This window comes from Rhipicephalus microplus, chromosome 1, assembly GCF_043290135.1.
Source record: "Rhipicephalus microplus isolate Deutch F79 chromosome 1, USDA_Rmic, whole genome shotgun sequence".
In the NCBI taxonomy this organism is placed as follows: domain Eukaryota; kingdom Metazoa; phylum Arthropoda; class Arachnida; order Ixodida; family Ixodidae; genus Rhipicephalus; species Rhipicephalus microplus.
In genome coordinates, this window is record NC_134700.1 from 270,804,503 (window position 1) to 270,824,492 (window position 19,990).

The following is a 19,990-nucleotide window of genomic DNA, read 5'->3' on the forward strand; positions in this document are numbered from 1 at the left end:
GCGCTGTCACTTCCGCCTGCGCTAAACAAACTTTGTTGAGCCCTACTCTGAGTGTGTTGCGACCGTGTTACACTCTGCCCTGTCCCCTCTTCCTGTCACGTGTTGGTCTACGAGGAAATCGTGTCGATAAATGTGCATCGCATCAAGGACTTGGACTTGAAAACAATACTCCGCCGGGACGCTGTCACTGACTTCGTGTTGACCGCAGTTTCACGGACAGCATTACGTCTTTAGCTTCAAGTCAAGAGAAAGGTGACCGGGAAAAGTGTAGACTTAAACGTTAACTTTTACTTCGTGCTCCTGTTACCTTCACCGAGTTATACGACACTTGCTTGCGAACTGTGTTTATCGACGAACCCTTCTACTGGCGCTCACTCTCGTTCATTTCGTGCTGCAGTGTGGCGAAACATTTTTTTGTTTCTTCTTGTGAATAACCTTCTGGCTGTTCTTTGCGTAGCCCGAAGCAAGTTTTTCTGGTGTTTTACCATGATGCCGACACAACTTAGAGCATAAGCGGGAACCCGTGATAGTTTGTGCGTGTGCTCGGTACCAGTCGAATCATGCATCCGTCAGTGTCACTGGCGGATGGCAACACTTCTTCAACAACTGCGTCAGTCATCGATGAACACGAACGCTGTAGAGACTTGTACAGGGACGTAGTGAGCACCGATGCAGGTAAGTGGAAAGTTATTTATTTATTTATTTATTTACTTTAGTTCAAAGCACATTATTTCAGTCCTCAAGATAATATCTCACATAAAATTATTGCAGCATTTATTTTCTGATTGACCTGTAATTTATATCGGTAGACTAAAGATATAACTTGATAAGACAGATGCTTGGGCTAGTTGGGGATTGGGAATCAACATATTTGCACAGCGCCAGACTACGAGTAGTTACGACGTAACTACGAAAAAAGAGACAACGACCGAAACAGCACTGTGAGGTTGTGTGGCGAACTTGGGACCCAAGCTTGACACACGCTGTACACATCCGGGATGGGCAGCGCTCTTTCTATCCTTGTCTCATCTTCTGTAGTTACGTCGTAGCTACTCGTAGTCTTGCGTTGTGCAATTAGGTATACTAAAAGTGCCTAAGCTGCGAATGGCAAGAACGACTGTCCTAAAGAGGATAATGGCACGTCTACCACGGCTTTAAGGGTTGTGTCTGTATATTATTTTTGGCTGTTTCGGAATTAAGAAAACTGAAGGCAGGAAAAATGGTCCAGCTGTAGAAGCCCAATACTCAGAACCTAGAACATTCCGAATACAATTCGCTGAAATGAAACTTGTCGTCCTACCAGTGGAAGCTGGTAGAGCAACACCGATCAGTCGAAGTGACAGAGTTCATAATTATTCGCAATCAATAAGAACGGTGAACTGAGGGAGTTGGTATTAATTTATGACGAGCACTTAGATTGGTGTCTCGATTGTCTTTTATTGTCCTATTTTCTTTAGTCATGTTTGTCTCGGTTTTAGGGATAGAGTTTTTACGCAAAGGATTTTGGTATCGTCGGGTTTGAGAAAATTGTGTTGCGATGCTGAACGCACTGACGGAATACCCCAAAAAACTTGGGGGTTTAAGTGCGTAATTAAACAAAAAGACGATGCCAAAAGTTTTAGAGAACATGCCATTCACGCCAAGTATCGAAGTCCAGGAAGCAGTTCATCCAGTGCAAGTATCCGTATTTGCTTTCAGAATGCACGTGTGTGTCTGCGTGCGTTACTTGCCATCATTGGACCACTTACTTGAGTGGTCCAAAAATATTTACTTTGTGTAATATTTGTCTTAGAACGCTCATAAGCATTTTTTATTTCCGGTCGTAATAATCAGAAGAAGAATGCTTTAAGGGGCTGGTGTCTTCTTTAGTGTAAATATGACGGGAATGAATATTATTCATAATGAACGAAGTAACAATTTGCTGTTGGTGATAAATGGACCGGAAACATTTAAATATTTGTTATTTAAATATTTGTCTATTGTTATAACAATTGAGTTGATGACTACCGCTCTTGTCGACTTGGTTAAGCACTACATGCTTAATTGAAAGGCTGTTAATTAATTCCATGGAGAGTAGCTTGATCTTTCGAGTACTTTTGCTCCTTTCCCTTTCGTCTCATAATTAGCTTCACTGTATTTTGGCTTTATTTTAATGATCACTGACTACCATAGTGGTAACATCGGTAGGCTACCTTTCCAGATCGTTCACCTCGGTGCAACAGTAGCTGGGGTGCTCGGCTGCTGACACGAAGGTCGGGGGTTGAATACCGACTGTGGCGATCGAATTGTGGTTGAGGCGAAATGATTAATGCCCCTGTATACAGTGTGAAGTGGGCGCACGTCAAGGAATACTGGACGATTCAAATTTCTGGAGCCCATTACCATGGCGTCTTTCATAAACACATCGTCGTTTTGGGACGTTAAACGTCATATATCTTTATTACCTTTTCAGATAGCACTAAAATATTCCCTAGCTTTATGCGCTATACGTAGAAACACGCAGAGCCTCTACGATCGAACGAAAAGAATGGTTTGAATTTTGAAAATTATCGTTCGGCGCAATTAGTGTACAAGTGTGGGTGCTAAAGGAAAGCATACGAAGGTACACTTGCTACGTTCGTAAGCTAGGACCCTAATAGATGTGCTGCCATTATGAACATCAATACGACGGATTGTTAAAGATGCAGTGTAACAAATTGCAGGTACCTGCCTTCCTGCTTGTGGTGAAGGCGCTTTGCACTCGTGTTGGGTTTGAGATGCATGGCGTGGTGGTCGGAAGAAATGAAGCCATTTCAGTCGACCCCCGTGTACTGCCCGAGCGATCCTGGAGAACTAAGGGGTTGCAAGTAACGAGGGCCGTTCGGCATCGTAATACTAATATAAAGGGTGTTACGTCCTATGGAAAACCCCGATTGGAGTATGAGTGAGACCTTAATAGAGGGCGCTGACTATTTTTGCACCATCTGCAGTTCTTTAATGAGCACCAACTTCGTACACTTCACGGGTCTCTATAACGTTTCTCGTTATAGAGACCCGTTGTAGAGACCTGGTTTTGCTGAGTTATAGAGACCCGGTTTTCGGGTTCGATCCCCATTACGGTAGACTCAGCAAAACCTTTTCAGTAGACCCCACTTACGAAAAGAAGCACACTGGAAACTTGAGGTTGTGCAAAAACATTGGGCCGTTCAGGGTTGCATGGACTGAAATATGCCATTACACAATCATATATTGTAGGTTTACTTAAGCAGTACGCTGGGTTTAGAACGAACTCAAACGGCAATCCTAAATTGGTTCGGAAATAATGCAACCATAGCAATTCCATACGTAACTACTGCATTAAGGCCGCATATAGTATTAAAAGTCACAAAACGAAAAAAAAAATAGAGTGCATGTTTGAGTGGTTGCGAGTGCATCCGATCAAAATTTACGTAACCCCCGAAGCTGATTTACGAAAGGCTACCCGAATTTTTTTTTCGAATCCTGGCTTATACTGTCCAATTCAGTCGTCTATTTTGAGCGCCTCGTAGCGTGGGTCCGGTTACCTCGAAACGCTGTCACGGTGACATCAAACAAAGTGGTAGCTGCTGACTCAGCGAGTTTGTGCATGATAAAATGGTATTGCTGTAGAGCAGCTCAGTTTGAGCGTGAAGAAAATATGCTATACAGTGAACAAGGGGAAAGAGCAGACGGATGTATGAGCGCTCATACTGTCGTCTGTTTTTTTCCCCTTGTTGATCACGTAACATCTTTTCTTAACGCTCAAACAGAGCTGCGCTAAAGCAATATCATTTTAAAGTGGTAGCTTTGGGCGGCATGATGGGATTTCACAAATTCATGAATAGGGCCCCGCCTCTGTGATTTACAGTTAAAGCTCAATCTAAAAACAAGAAACCGTATTTTACAAAGCTCTTGGTCTACCGTAGAAATTTCTACCTCCTGGCCGGTGCCTATGTTTAAACGTGGTTAAGAGCTCAAATGAATAGAACAAATTTACCTCCAAACTCAATTTAGCAGTATTTTGTTTTATATATTGGTATATTTCTTATATATTAAGAGGTGGGTTTTTCGTCGAGCAGGCGCTCTAATACCATCGAGATAAAACGCGCAGTCTTCTCCCAGACACAACCCAAGCTTTCGTTTGACGAGGTTGCATCGCGCGCACTCGAGCCCGAAACAATGGGGTCAGCAGTGGACAGCGCTCACGCGTAGAAAATGGTGCTCATGATGGGGTTGTCTTATAGTCCTACGGGAAGAGTACGGTGATTGCTGTCGTTGTTTCAATGTTTACCCGAAACATCGCGCGGATACTTTCTCCACAACTTCCAAGATCGTCAACCAGCTCACGCAATCGCTGTTGTCACTTTCATTGTTTTAATTTGTAAGCCAACTGCTACAGCTTGGCAGGACATGATCTGCATTCACCTGGCGTTTAATTTAATTTATTTACAGGTGTGGCGAAGTGGTACCTGCTCTTAGTAGGGTGGGTGTACATGAAATGTACAGTCATCGGCAATCTTTACGCGAACGATCCGTGGCGTGTACTGAAACAGCTTAATGGACGCTACCATCGCGAAGCTTCAGGATATGTTGACGAGATGTTACCCATGCATGCCGGCGTCCTATCCAGTCATAACGAGGTATCATCTCGGCAGCAGTCTCGTGTGCTTCGCGGCTGGCGTGAGTCAAAGTGGTCCAGGTCCCGTGTCAAAGCGTTCGTGCTAAGCTTGCTGACAGCTGTACAAGTGATTAAGCACATACAAGAATGTTGGGGACTGCTTTCTTCGTTCGACACAACCTTTATAGAATTTAATGAAGTAATTCCAGCGTGGTTGTCACCTTGATTATAATATTTGTTGGTGCTTTACGTCCCAAAATCCCGACATGAATATGGTAGAGCTAGATGCCGCAGTGGTGGGTTTCAAAAATGTGGTGTTTTTTTTTAACATGCACCTCAATCGAAAAACACGGGCCTTCATGTCATTCCTTCGTCAAAGTAAACGTTTCAGGTTCATGTAAAACACGCGCTGTTGTGTCTATAAAAGCTGCAACGGACACAAGTATTTTGTTCTTGTTCACCTATTATCCGTGGCGCATACCAACTGTGGGATATTGGCAAAGAATCGAGTGGTTTTATAAAATATTGTGTAGTTTCAGAATAATGGAGAATATAGGATAGAAAGATTACCGATGACCTAGGAAATTGTGGTGCTTGATCTAATGCATATATTTATTTAAATAAAGAAAGGAGTTTATTCCTAAAAGAGAGCAATACGCTAATTTTTATACGTATATAATCTTGTAGACACGTTAGAATAATACAAAATATCTGTCAACCTATTATTTTCATTAATATAGTCCCGGAAGGCCGTGCAATCTGTCACACTAGAGAACCCAGAAATGGAAGCTCCAAAAGACAGCATGACAGGCACTGATGAATCCATAGTAAGACATTTCGACGCTTCTTCGCTTGCTTCTTCTTCTCTGTAGGCTCATACTCAATGCAGGGGATTGGCCGACAGTAGGTGAATTTTTTCGATGTTTGCTTTAGTATACTACTGCTATAAGCTTCAACTAATAAAGATAGCGAGTTTAAGTACGAATTAATATTGATGATATATTTGAAAGACGGAAAGTTTAGCCAGATATTTTTTAGAATGGTTGATAAATTCCTTAACGGCAATGAGAACATCCTTGCTATTCCTTTAACGCTTTAGCTTTCTTCCTATTTTTCCTCATCTTTCATCTTCGCCTTACTTCCGTGACGCTGCGCCTTGCTTCCTTTTGTGCTGTCGAAGTAAGCGTCATTTCTTTTCCTTAACCATCACCACTAATAATAATAATAATAATAATAATAATAATAATAATAATAATAATAATAATAATAATAATAATAATAATAATAATAATAATAATAACAAAAAGTACTCTACACTTTCTTGGCCATTTCCCCTGAGTGGTTATGAGCCATTATTTTAAGGAAACAACAAACAAACAATTGTACTATCCCTCTCACAGATAGAGGATTGGCAATCGCTTGCGTTGGCGGATACTGTTGCCACCCTCCCCTCTATAGCCATTGCCTACGTGTGCGTGAAATGGTAATTGTCTTCCTCTTTCCCTCTTCGTCGTCTGCCTCTTGTTCTCCCGCTTCAGGGTAGCAAACCACAATTTGGTTTGACTGAATTTCCCGCTTACACTTCTTTGCTCCCTTGTTCTCTTTAAATCAGCTCACGACCCGAGTTTACAACCATCGAGTGAGCTCTGCTCTACAGTCAAAAGCAATCTATGGTCTGACAGGTTAAAAATGATAAATATCGGTGGTCCATGTGCCGAAACCACGATGTCATTACAAGGCACGCCGTGGCGGGAGATTCCTGATAAATTTAGACCACAGGGTATTCCTTAATGAGCACTTATATAAATCTAAATTCAGGGGTTCTCTCGCATTCCGCTCGCATCGAAATTCCGTCTCCATGGCTGGGAATCCAGGCCCTAGAGATTAAAACCGTGAACTGACGAATTCTTCACAAAAATTGTCCCTGACGTTGAGAGTTGTCAACACAAGGAAAGTTAGAACAATAGGGCAAAAACATGAACTCAACTCGTGAAACCGAGGACATTTTCTTGAACTGTTCTTGTGCAGTTCAGATACAACAAAACACAATAAAACATCAAGAGACAGAGGAGGGGAAAAAAAGACTCGTACAATGCACGAAACTAACGTTAGAGCCGTGCCGAGGGTATCACGAGCCCCATAATTTATGCAAAAAATTCTCCTGCAATTCTTTATTATCTTCGACGTTTCATCCGTTGTCTAACGATTGCTATCAGCTCGGCATTAGACATTCGATGGGAGGACAGAAGTTTTTCTTAACTGCGAATAGAATAAGAACATAAGATAAGCACGGATACTTCGCTAGGGAGGGCCGTTTTAAAGCGAGAGCCGGCGGCATTAAATTGGCGATCTCCACTTCGAAAGAAGATAGCTAACAAAGAGCACTGCCCGGAGGATCCCTCGAAATTCAGGCGTGAGGGCCTCCACCTTCTACGTGGGGGGCTTAGCACCGATAAATGTCTTGCGCTAAAGCTTCTAGGCGACGGAACGGGGATAAAGGGGATAAACTCTGGTTTATTTATAATTTCCCACCAGAAGACAAGCTTGCTTTGACGGTGAATGAATGAAGTATACAAAGAAAATACATGAGGTGATTACTCACATGGAAAGCTGTATAGTTCACTATAATATATGTGCCCCGAAAAAAAGAAGAAACGAAAAAAAGTCCCAAAGAGTTCAAAATATTCACACATCAACAGTATTTTTTTTAAGGCAGTACTGCACTTCTGACCCCACTGAATGTCGGCGGAGCTAACAAGGATTAGAGGTGTGAACAAGCGCTTCCATCTCTGTTATTTATCTACTTATTTCTTGATTCTTTATTACGTTGAATATTGACGTCGCCTTTTATTTTGTTTTTTACGGTTGAAATGAGCCTTGGCTGCTGCTAGGAAGGTCAGGATAACGCCTAGAAAACGAATGACGCATGGTGTCTCATTCTGAAAAATGTTGCGTTAAAAAGATTACCCAGATGAGGTAATATCTAATGCGTTGTGCGCACGGGACCTTGCTCGACTTAAAAGGGCACACACACACACAAGCACACGCACAAACATACACACACATACATACATACATAACACATACACGCATACATAAATGTATACATACATACATACATACATACATACATACATACATACATACATACATACATACATACATACATACATACATACATACATACATACATACATGCATGCATGCATGCATACATAAATGCATACATACATACATACATACAAACATACATACATACATACATACATACATACATACATACATACTTACATACATACATACATACATACATACATACATACATACATACATACATACATACATACATACATACATACATACATACAGAATTTGTAAAAATAATTGATGCGTTTTTCTGTTCATAGCGTGTGTGCCATGTCAAACTAGTCAATCTGGCTTGCAAGAGGCATGTTGAAATATAGCGAATTGATGCAGCGGCAACTAGCAGAGGCTTAACTGAGGAAAGAGGTAGAAGAAAAAAATGTAAAGAAGAAACAACACGAACACAGAGACGACGACGGCTTTCGAACCGGTTACCGGGACAGCTTCAGCTTTTTTTCTCTCGTAATCTAAAGAACGCGTTTGCTCAACAACGCGACACAAATGTATCTCCTCGTCTTACTCGCAAAGGCGCCGTCCGAGACGGGAGCACCATTTTTTTTTTTTTGTGCAATGCCGTCGAGAAAGAAGACGACGCCAGGATCGAGGCAACACCGATAGCGCGCACTTCAAAACGAGGCTATCGAGGGATACAACGGGACGTCCTGGATATACATTCCATATAAAATTGACGATATGTGCAAGCGCATTCATATGTTTCATATTTTTTTTTTCTACAGAGGAGAGAGAAAGTGTGGGTGTGTCGTAAAGCTTCAGCTCGAACATAAATTCACCGTCTGCTTGCACGAACGGGGAGCGCTTGCGATCGTCAGTAAAGCACAAAAGAGGACGTACCATGGCGCGCGCTCCGCGATCCGATCGGCTCGGTATGGATTGATGCGCATGCCTACTTCGACGTTGACAGTAGATTGGCGCAGGCGGGCGTACCTTAGAGAAAGCTAAAATTCTGGTTCGGGCACAGGAGCGAGTCGTTGTTATGAAGCGTGTGGGCTTTTACTGTACGTGGTGTACCGGCTCTCGCCAGAAGGAAAAAAAAAGAAAAAGATGGAAATAGAGAACGCTTGGAAGGTCGTAATGAACGGATTACGTGCTGAACAAAGCCGATAAAGATACGGTCTCTAACTTATGCAAGCGCACGTGTACGAGAAATGTTCATTTTCTGAAGTAATTCACGTGCTTCAGGGAGCTGCTAGAGCAACGTCAGTACGAAAATGGGAAGCGAAGCTTTGTTACCATGCCATTTACGAGACATGCATACGCATTTCACCTATCTGTGAGCTCACCAGTTATTATCATGTTTTTTATGATAATATCATTCAATGGGGTTGAACGTCCCAAAACCACCATATGATTATGAGGGACACAGTAGTAGAGATCTGCGGAACTTTAGCATGCACATGAATACTTAGCATACACATGAATACTTTAGCATGCACATGATGCTAAGCACGCGGGTCTCAAGCATTTTAGCCTCCATCGAAAATGCGGCCACCGCGGCAGGTATTCGATCCCGCGACATGCTGGTCAGCACCCGAGTGTGTTTCTTTTTAATCAATAGCGACGCTACAGCGGCGTTTCCTATTGATACCAGCGGCACGAAGATATTCTGTACACGGGACATGATTCATTCTGTGTTGCAGCGAGAAAAACGAAAAATATCTGAGAACATCAGGGTCAAATTATAGTTGCCAGTATGCAGTCATCACTGTGTTTCAAGCTATTCTCGATGTTGGGATGCTGGGAGGCCTTGTGTGCGGAAACGCGAATGAAGCGATATTTCAGAGAACCGCGTGAAAAAAAATGGCAGCATATCCACGGAGTGAATGATGGATAGTGGGGCGAATCATCCGTCCGTCCATTCGTTCTTGCTTCCGTCCGTCCATGAGTGCGTCTGTGTGGCCGCCCGTGCGTCCATCCGCCCGTCCGTGCGTGCGTCTGTTCGTGCGTCCGCACGTTCATCTGTGCGTCCGTCCATGCGTCCATGCGTCCGTGCAGCCATCCGTGCGTCCGTCCGTGCATCTGTCTGTGTGTCCGTTCGTCCACCTATTCAACACTCCAAGTACCACCATCTCGCATCTTTTCATCATATATTCCTCATATAGAAGCACCGTCATCCAGCAGACATTCCAAGGACTCAACGAGAGGAGGCACACGCACACTTTCTACGGCTTGCGCTTCGTGTCTACTTCCCACCTTGAACCAGCTCGAGTTCATGGTATATACTAGTTCACTGTATTCATGGCACTGCGGCCCAACGCTCGCTAAACCTTTCTAAAACCTAGGAGGTTACGCCCAGCGAGTATAACGTAGCAACCCTTTCTTGTCTTCTGTGCGTTGTTGAACAATAAAAAATTTGCAGCATGCGCGTTAACTAAAAGCCGAATTCTTCTGTCTCTCAATCCCGCTTAGGAGCCATTGGCATGTACATTGAGCACTATCATTTATTGTTCAACAACGCACAGAAAAAAAAAATCTCACTGGCACCACCTTGGAGGTCAAAATGGTATACTTGTTTCACACTACTACAATGGCTACGAGGGACGAACGGGTGCAGCTATAAGGAGCTTCGCCCCTCAAACGAGACGCAGTACACACAGAGCTGTTGATATGGGCCGTGTCTCGTGTATTCAGCATTCAGTTTCTTGAACTATTATGCCGCAATGTTCATGAACTAACTATATAGGCCACCACAGAACCCTCGGACTACACGCGCGCTCGTATGTACAAGACGGGTCGTTGCGGGGCGAAGTTGTCCAAAGAATTGAAGAAGTAAACTCGTGTTCTGGAGATTAGGATGGATCACGACAGAACGCTATTTTCCTTAGTTTAAGGACAGCTGTCGTGGGGCTTGCAGCGACGCATTTTATTCGTATATGTATCGCGTTGCAGACATCGATCACAGAGCATTGCAGAGACAAGCCGGCGCATTGCATTCTACTCGTCTGGCATCTGGGAAGATAAAAGCAAGGAAACGGTTTCAGTTTTCGCTCTATTGAAAAGTTCCCGTTATGAAAGCCTTTTGTTGCACCAACGCACGCGTATTACGATATCGTTCTATCGAAAGGAAAAAAGCTAGTCTGGAAATAACTGTAAAAAATGCGACACGATACGAGAACTATCCCAGTGAAACTTATACTTCGCGTAGCTGCGTTACACTTTAACAGTGATGGTATGTGCGAAGAGATGTACCGCTTAGATTGGCTCAAAGGGCATACCTAATCGATATACAGCAAAGAAAACAACAGCTACTGAAACATACAGAAGCTCCAAGAGGTTGAACATTCATTCAGATTCCTCATCTCTCTGTTATCGCAAAACATTTTTAGGGCCAGTGAATGTTGGAAACTTTTAAATCGGTTGTTTCTCGGTTCGATACGCCTACCACCAAAACCAATGCGAAAATCAAGAATAATATTTAGATTGTCTAGGAGAACTTGAATGCACTGGGTAAAGTTAGAAATTGCGAAGCACTGGTGGTAAAGTATACAGATTGAACAGCACCACGAGACGTTTCACTCGGCGGGTTATGAGAGACTCAAATACTACTAGACTCATAGTACTAGTAGAATTCACCACGTTTCTGCGGGAGATAAATACAAACATTCATAATTTACCAATTTTGTCGTATTTGTCACACTATTACTCGACACATTTATAATTTTGCCACACCTTTGAGTCATGAACTTATGCGAATAAACTGCTGATTTTTCATTACACTTTTATTCGCTCAATTCTTGAGTAAGTGACCCGTGGTAACCCGCGACTAATGCTTGTGAACATTGCGAAGAAAATAGTAATGTTCGCTATTCTATTTCATGCGGTCACATTATGACAATGTTTGATTTCATTCACTCTCGTAAGGTAGACCATAGACGCAGTGCAATTCCTTATATAGACCCTTCAGGTCATGACTCAAGACAAGGTCCTGTGAGAAAACTCCTGTCTCCTTCACGTTCGATAAGACATTACCCACGTGCCTCATTTTGACGATAACCAGTATGTTTGCCTTGACGTAAACAAGAAGAAGCTGTCCATCACACTCGTGTAAGGCAACGTTTATCCACCAAAGGATACTGTCGAAGCTTCTCTAATCTTGTGATAACTCTAAGGTCCTGCATATTTAGAGAAGCTTGCGATGAACTGCACGATGAATATTCCAGTATAGGTGTGCGTGCAAAGTGCAGCCGTATCGCCTTTAGTATTATAGTACTCGACTTCCGCATTTCAGAGAACCTGTTTACTAACGCCGTGTCTTGCACTTGAACTTCTCGTCTCAGTTAAAATCTCTCGAGAAGTTCTAAAATGTTCGCTCGTTATCTGTTTCCTTGTGCGCAGTTTGTAAGTGCCGTTATGAAATATTGGTAATAAAAGAGCAAAGATATATTGGAGCGGCCAAAAAGAGGTGTAAGATTTGAGTGTTAGGGTTGTCACCATGACAGAAATGCAAAAATAAAAAAATATATAGTTTGGACTCGTGCTTTAAGGGAATGTGACAAGAAGGAGGATTGGGAAGAACCCAGGAGCAGCATAAGCAGGACGAAGTTTTTCATGACCAGACCTGAGATTGGGGAAAACGCAAACACGAAATCCGCCAGCATGCACGCGAGGACAAAAAAAATGAACATGGCGAGGCGCGGATTCGTGGGAATCTTCGCAAAAGCTGCTCAGGCCACTGAATGCACGCGTTCAACGTTGGCTTCGTTAGGATCTTTTTTCGTCTCGCACGCACCTTCCAAAGCATTTGATCTGAAGTGTGCCGTGTGAATGCAATAGGAAAAGCGTGGAAAAGTACGTCTGAAGGCTCGAAACTTGGCGTGAGCATTTCTCTAGACGCCATAGACATTTGTAAAGGAACAAAAGAAACTTGATAGATAGATAGATAGATAGATAGATAGATAGATAGATAGATAGATAGATAGATAGATAGATAGATAGATAGATAGATAGATAGATAGATAGATAGATAGATAGATAGATAGATAGATAGATAGATAGATAGATAGATAGATAGAAAATTGGTAGATCCCACCTACAGTGGGAATAAATGATATGCTAGGCACGAATGAGGAAGGTTGAATTATCGCATTAAAATCGGCAAACCGTTACGAGTTGGACGTAAATTATGCCGTACATGACTTCCATGTCATGATTACCATGTTTTGGCATTTGTGCTCGTCGTCCATTCACGTTACGTAATACCAAATTTGGTATATGTGAAGCTAGCGAAACGACCGCGAGCGCACCATGAGCGTGGCATGTACTGTTGCATCGTACTGCACCGTACGGCTGCATCGGTGCAGCGAACATGAATTCTCTGATGAATGAGGGGTTGACGCCTCTCTTGGAAAGATGTCTGCTGTTCGGGAATAATCGATCCGTGCCCTCCCCATGTGGAGGTTGCAAGTTGGTACTGCTGCACACGGGCTAGACCACGCGGCTTGGAAGCGTGAACGACGGCGCTGCCAATGGCGCGAGCGCTTTGGCACGACGTAGAGACATACGTTAACAGACGGTGCAGCCAATGAAGACCTTTCTGGTTTCTCGTGGCGAATAAATTTTCAGCTACCGCTGTAAAAGAAAGAGACTACGAACCTTACCTTGTGTGGTTGCGCACCACATTGCTGTTTCCATCTCGGCTTTTTCTTCAGGGCCACTACGACTTCGAGTCTTCGAGTCACCAAACGTGAAAAAAAAACTGTTTGTATTCATGTATTATATTTAAGAACGGCTTTAAAGAATGGGCTGTTTATTTATTATGCCGCAATCGCTTTATTTTCCTACACTTCACGTTCACTTAAGCTTTATTGATTGAGTGGATATCTGATTTACCTTTCCATAATATTTTTCATCTTTATTTAGGTGGTGCTTTATTGGGGTAAGGGGCCGGTAACCTATGATATATTTGTGAACATGATTTACAATAAATAAATAAATAAATAAATAAATAAATAAATAAATAAATAAATAAATAAAGTCGAATGCCCATGTGTGCCATAAGTTTCTTACAAACAAAATATATCATCAAGGGAGGATTTTTTTTCTGTGTACATTTTCATGTTTCCTTCATTCAATACCAGGAGTACATTAACCCTAATTGGTTGCTGAGCGGAGCTCGTTTATGGTGTGCTAATAAAAACCCTACGGGAACAAAGGAAAATATAAAAGAACATAACCATGACAACTACAATGACGCTCATATAGTGTGGTGAATGCTGAAGAATATGTGTTGTTAGTTGCGTGACCACTGTGCAAGGGTCTAATATAGTATAGGTCAAGAACTGAGTGGATCTGCAATGTTCCTCATTAACTGGTGAAGGGACAGAAGCGAATTCCTTCGAACTTTCTTTTTTCGTTCTTAGAAAGTACATGGATGAACTGCGCGGTTGGGGCACCGTTTTTCTTCTACTTCTATCAAGCGATCCCCGACTTCTCGCTGTCCTTAAAAGTCAATATTAACAGCTGAATGGTTTAAGATTAAAAGTCATGCTTTGAAGAGCTGACACCGAAGCCCCGCTCTTTTGGCACTCACGCTCGAATAGTTTGGCGAGCGTCGCATTTGATGTTATTCCATCGGCGCTGTCTCAGTAATCGTTCCATGCTTCTCAAGGTCTCGGAAGGCCATCAAGTATTGTGCTCCTCCCGGAAGCCGAAGCAGCCGGCTAAGCGAGCTTATCTATCCCCATTCAATGCAGTGTGGAATCCCAAGCCGTAGACAATTTCGCGGTATGCCCAGCACTGCCACACGATTGTCCGTAAGAACAACTTCCGGAATTGCGACTCGAAAGCTTCATAATGTTGCACTACGGAGAATGTCACAATGATGAAAAAACAAAAGCACTCCCGTATTGATGCTGAAGCCTATACCAAAATAATGAAGGACTGAACAACCAACTAACCCTATCGTAGAATGCTTACAGCGCAAGATAAGTCACTATAAAACGATACAAATCAACTATACCAGCCGCTTGTGATGAAAAATTTGAGCAACCTAAACGAACAAGATTACATGATAGAAGTCATTCCGTGAACCAAGCTTGTTCTTGAAGACCTCCGAAAATGGCTTTGCATTCGGTCAGCTGCACATTGGAAGTAACGTATACGTTTCGGACTGGGAACCTAAAACCGATAATGAGGTTCTGTCTCTCTTTTTAAACGTTTTTTTTTCTGTAAGGAAGGAAAGCAGAAATACTTCAATGTAAACAAAGAACGACGCGACATCAGTGTTTTATTTGGTGGTGGGTGTGTTTGACATGAGTCTGCATAAAAACAATACAGCAACGAAATAGCCACATAATCTCGGACCTGCATATACTTCCGCAGTTGGGCGAAGAGCTTAACCCGATGGCCGAAAGCGTTTGGGGGGAGAGGCTAACCAGAAATCTTTGTTTCCTCGCTGATTGTCCAGTGCCCGAGTCAAAGTCCGAGGCTGGTTTTTAGCGTGGCTTTATCAGGAAACAGTGAGTTTGGACGGTTATAGCATCGGCGATTGGTTTGAAAGTCAGTACTTTTCCACACTTTTTATTAAAGTGAAATTAAAACGTGTAGTTGCCATCGCTGACTGCTGGAGACTGTTACACTGTTTCAGTTAGTCAATACTGTGGCATTGTTTTATGCAATAAGAGAAAGGTAAACTCTTGCACTGGCTGAGTAAAAGTCGCTTTCCGGAAGTTCCGGCTTCAGCAAAGTGCGCGAATGTTTGAACACACTGAAACACTCACAAAGGCACATACACAAGCACAACTAAGGTAGCATGCAGTAGTGTTGCCAAGCCTGCACGAAGTACGGCAGCCTTCCTGCTTTCTCTTCAGTTTTTATCCCCCCCTTTCTCCCCCCCTTTTTATCCCCCCCTGTCTTTTTTCTTTCCAAGTTTTTTTTTCCGTCTCCTTCCGCTTTATTGCCATTTATTTCGGTTATCATCAAGGCTTACGAAGAACCAGAGGAAGAAGACTTCTCTTTGCCGAGAAAACGCGCTCAAATGACTTTGTTGTACGTTGTTTTGCATTCATTGAGCCAGCTATAGACGACAACGTATGCGACCGCCCGGCCTCCTAAAGTACTCTACGATTTGGAGAGCCTTAAAGTGCACTTTAAAGTGCACCTAAAAGGGACTTATTGCGCAATGTTTCTGAGCGTGCGAACATGAACCGACTCACACACTTTGCCAAACCTTTGCGCAGGGAAGCGTTATTCATAGTCACAGGTCGATGTTATTTAACAGCCGCGTCTAACGTATGTAACTGCATACGTTACACTAAAGTAGGCGTAATTCGGTACAATATGCAAAAATGACTGAGTTCTAGTCGTCTGACTTTGGTATTTTTAGGCAGGACTGCGTGACTGCATACCTTACAACGCGTCACTATGCGTATTGTATCTGTCATTATTCAAATCTTGGCCTCAGGATCTGTTAGCGATTCCACCGCCCACACTATGCAACCGGCACGAAGTTCGATGCATCGCGGGCGGATAAATGGCACTGTTTCTTCAAACACGATGGCGGAAGGGAAAAAGCGGAGTACTTGTTTGAGTGACGGGTCCTGCAACACATAGCAGAGAGACGTCTCGCGACTTCGGTTCCAGTTTATTGCTTAATACTATGAAGCCGACCCGTATACAGTTCGGATGCAATACCTCCACATTTGAAGAAGCGGCAGCCCATTTTATTTATTTCACTTGGTATCTTGAAATTCCTTTTGAATATTCTGCGACATGCGATGAGACTGTTCCGAAGCACACACAGTTAGCGTGTGAAGCTAATCACTTGATACTACAGAATAGTGGAAGAATGATTATAATGTTTCATCTTCCGGAAACTGAACGCATATAAAACAAAAGCTCTCTTTCTGTGCAGCTTTTTTTGGTTTACGTGCAAACTAAGCATGTTTTTTTTTTTCGTCTCGCATAAACTATGACACGCTTTTCCTTTGAACTCAGTGAACACGTGCCGAATATTTGTAACAACAGTGTTACGGCATGAGATATTTTCTGCTTGAAAAACCCTGACAGCGGATGCTTATCCTCCTAAGTGCGTGGCAGTGCCTCAAGAAACAATCACGGGCAGATTTCATTCTTCGCGAACTCTTCGACGGGTTTGAGTAACATCTGCCGCGTTCCCATCGAGAATGCGCCGCCTTGCTTCGCACGCTGAGCAGATAAGCTCAAGCAGCGCAAATTCAACAGGCCTCTGAAATGCCGCCCGCGAGGAGGGCTTAAAGGCAGGCCTTTTTTTTTTGTTGGCATTGAGGAATAGTGAATGCGTTACCTAGTAGCTCGGTTTCTTTTTACAAGAAGAAAAAGGATGTTTTGTGGCAGAATCGGGTGAAGTAAAAAAAAACACAAAAAATGTCAGGTCTGCATGGAACGCGCAGCACAGTCACAGCAAAAGCTAGAAGAGCGGCCTTTCAGGGCCTTTTCTAAACACTCTTTGGAATGCTACAAGCGCACTGCTGGGTACTCACTACGCCATAAATAGTATAAGTTTCGTGTAGTAGGCCAGCAGTCACTATGTTATCCTTCGTCGTTCTTTGGAGAAGCGTGATATCAGCTACACATTTGTTAGTAAATTTGTGCAATTTTTTTCATGCAGTGGCTAACGACGATGAGGAATCATGTCTGAAGTTGGTATGTGCCACAGTTAATAGGTGATTAAGAAGAAGTGTTCTAATGGGCTGGACCATTGGGCAACACACTAGTTACGCAATTTTCCTTTTGATGTTCTAAAACGCTTTATTCCTCATACTAACGCGATTCCTTTCCCGACATCAAGCCTGCCTAAGGCAAGTTTAGAAGCATGTTCCAAGCACTGGCGTGGCTCAGTGGTAGAACACTGGGCTGACACGCAGCGGACCCGGGTTCGCATTCCACTGCGTAATTGGTGCTTTTTATTTACTCAAACTTCAGGACTTTGGTCTTTAGGAATTCAAGAACAGAATATAACTTGCCGGTATACACACTCATCACTCGTTCACTCCCGAGTCACCCTTCCCCAGTGTAGAGTAGCAGGCCAGAGCAAACTATAGCACAGGCCGACCACTCTACCTTTCTGTAAATAAATTCTCTCTCTCTCTCCCTCTCTCTCTCGGTATGCACACTGTGCAGTTGCACCACCCACGTGCAGATTTGCACATCCTTTTGCGCACACCTTCCGCATCTTCGCATATATAGTGCCCCCTCCGATGTCACTGGTTCTGCGCGATGCCTCTGCCTCTTGTTGGAATCACGTGATATGTGACGCTAAGTTAGTCACAAAAATGAATGAATATGAACATGTGGTGCTTAATTAACGGCGGGAGGTTTTTTTGTTCGTTTCGCGTTAAATGCTAATAACGAGAGAGTTTCATTAAAGCTTGTTGTGCTTACACGCATAACATCAAGTACATGACAACAGCCGGCACTTTTTTTTTTGTTGGCAACTTTAGTCAGTAGAAAAACTTGGTCTCGTTGCTGAGCTTCAAACCGACATTACTTGGTCGGTCATGATAGTGACTACGCTTGTCAAAGTGAAGGTTGTAGGCGTGTCAAGCTATGCAGGCAAATCACTATAAATCGCTAATTGAAGTTTAAAAAAGGAGCATGTCTTTAACGGGACTTACTTTGTGGCCTTATTTAAACGCGATGTACTCGGAGCCCATTCATTGTTAGTAAAAAAAGGCAAGTACGCGAACATCTATAGCTAAAAGAGCCTATTGCGTTTTCTGCAGGTGACAGAGAGAGCGGAAGTAAATACGCCAGTGGAGGAAAAAGAGGAAGTTCAGCTATTGCGGAAGCGACCGCTACTTTTGTCCTCGAAAGGAACAAGGTTAATTGAAGAGTGCACTCATACAGAAGTAGCTGAAGCTCGATGGGCAACTTTGTTACGATGTTGCAAAATGCTATACCCCAACTGCACGAAAAAGAAGAAAAGACGCGACGAAAACGAAAAAAAAATGACAGCGATGAAAGGGAAGAAGGAAGAAAGCAAAACAAAGAGAGGAGGCAGGGAGATTAAGGAGAAAGACATTCGGTTGGTTACTCTACACTGGAGGTTAATTGAAGGAGACAAGAAAGATAAAAAAGAGAGAGGAGGAACTTGAAAGAAAAAAATGCTCGAACAACCACAGAAGATATACTGCGCTTGCGCATATAAAAACCGCCTTGTATACGGTCCAACCAAACTTCTCTTCTCCATCTTATATTTCTAACAATGTCGACACAAACATGTTGGCAGCGTTATGTATCGGCGCTTTGCGTTTTTTTTAAATACGCCGGCAACAAAACGTGTTTGCGTATACATTACTGGCATGATGTCTAACTTGCCTAGAATGTTGCAAACGTTTTCACGCCGAAACGGAAGAATGCGAACGGGGAAATGAATCCCATAAAGTACTGCCACGCTTGCTGTTGATCTTCATAAGAAAAGTGGAAACTCGGCAACCTTTGCTCATATCGGCATGTTTCCCGCGCGAGCATGCTCTGTTCGCAGTATATAAAAAGTGACACATCACAATTATATGAACGTTCTTGGTATAGGTGATCACTATATCGGCTACAACAACGCGTTTGATTACGTTTGCTCTATGTTACCCAAAGCCTACTGGTCTACCTGTTCTATTTCCGACTTCCATTTATGTTTTACGGGCGAAGCTCTTTACGCCGTGAGTCGTACATTCTACGTTTGTAGTAGCAGCCACTTCTCGTTTAGTAATTAGAATGTCCGCTGGATGGCGGTACTTGTATACAATGAATATAAGATGAAAAGATGCTAGATGGTGGTACTTGCCGTGTCCACCAGATGGACGGGCAGATGGTCGAAAAACCAAACAGACAGAGAGACGCACGGTCGGACAGATGAACGAACGGACATATGGATGGACGGATGGACGGGCGCATAGACGCACAAATAGACGGCCGCATGGACGGACGAATGGACGCATGGATGCGTCGACCTACTCATCGTCATTCACTCCGTGGATATGCTGTGATTTTTTCTATTTTATAATCACTCTTAAGACGGGTCATTGAAGTCAATCTCTAAATTTTATACATCATGGGCCACAGACGTATGCAGCATTCATTTCTGAAGTTCTTACCAAAGATTATGTGTAATTACTCAATGAATGAATGGATGAATCAATCAATCAAAGGTCACGACAACCTTTTTATGAGAGCATATGCGAGGTCGACGTTATCAGCCATTGATTACAGCAGAATATCTTGGAAGAATGTGCGAATGAA

At 43.0% G+C, this 19,990-nt stretch overlaps 1 protein-coding gene across 1 annotated transcript in view; it reads left to right on the plus strand.

Moving 5' to 3' along the window:
* The first annotated feature begins 449 nt into the window (after positions 1-449).
* LOC142767283 (corticotropin-releasing factor receptor 1-like) overlaps positions 450-19,990 on the plus strand; it is a 252,161-nt gene continuing 232,620 nt past the window's right edge. Inside the window, exon 1 of the mRNA XM_075868675.1 lies at positions 450-675. Within this exon, the coding sequence (XP_075724790.1) occupies positions 561-675 (115 nt within the window). The 5' untranslated portion in view covers positions 450-560. The remainder of the gene's footprint in view (positions 676-19,990) is intronic.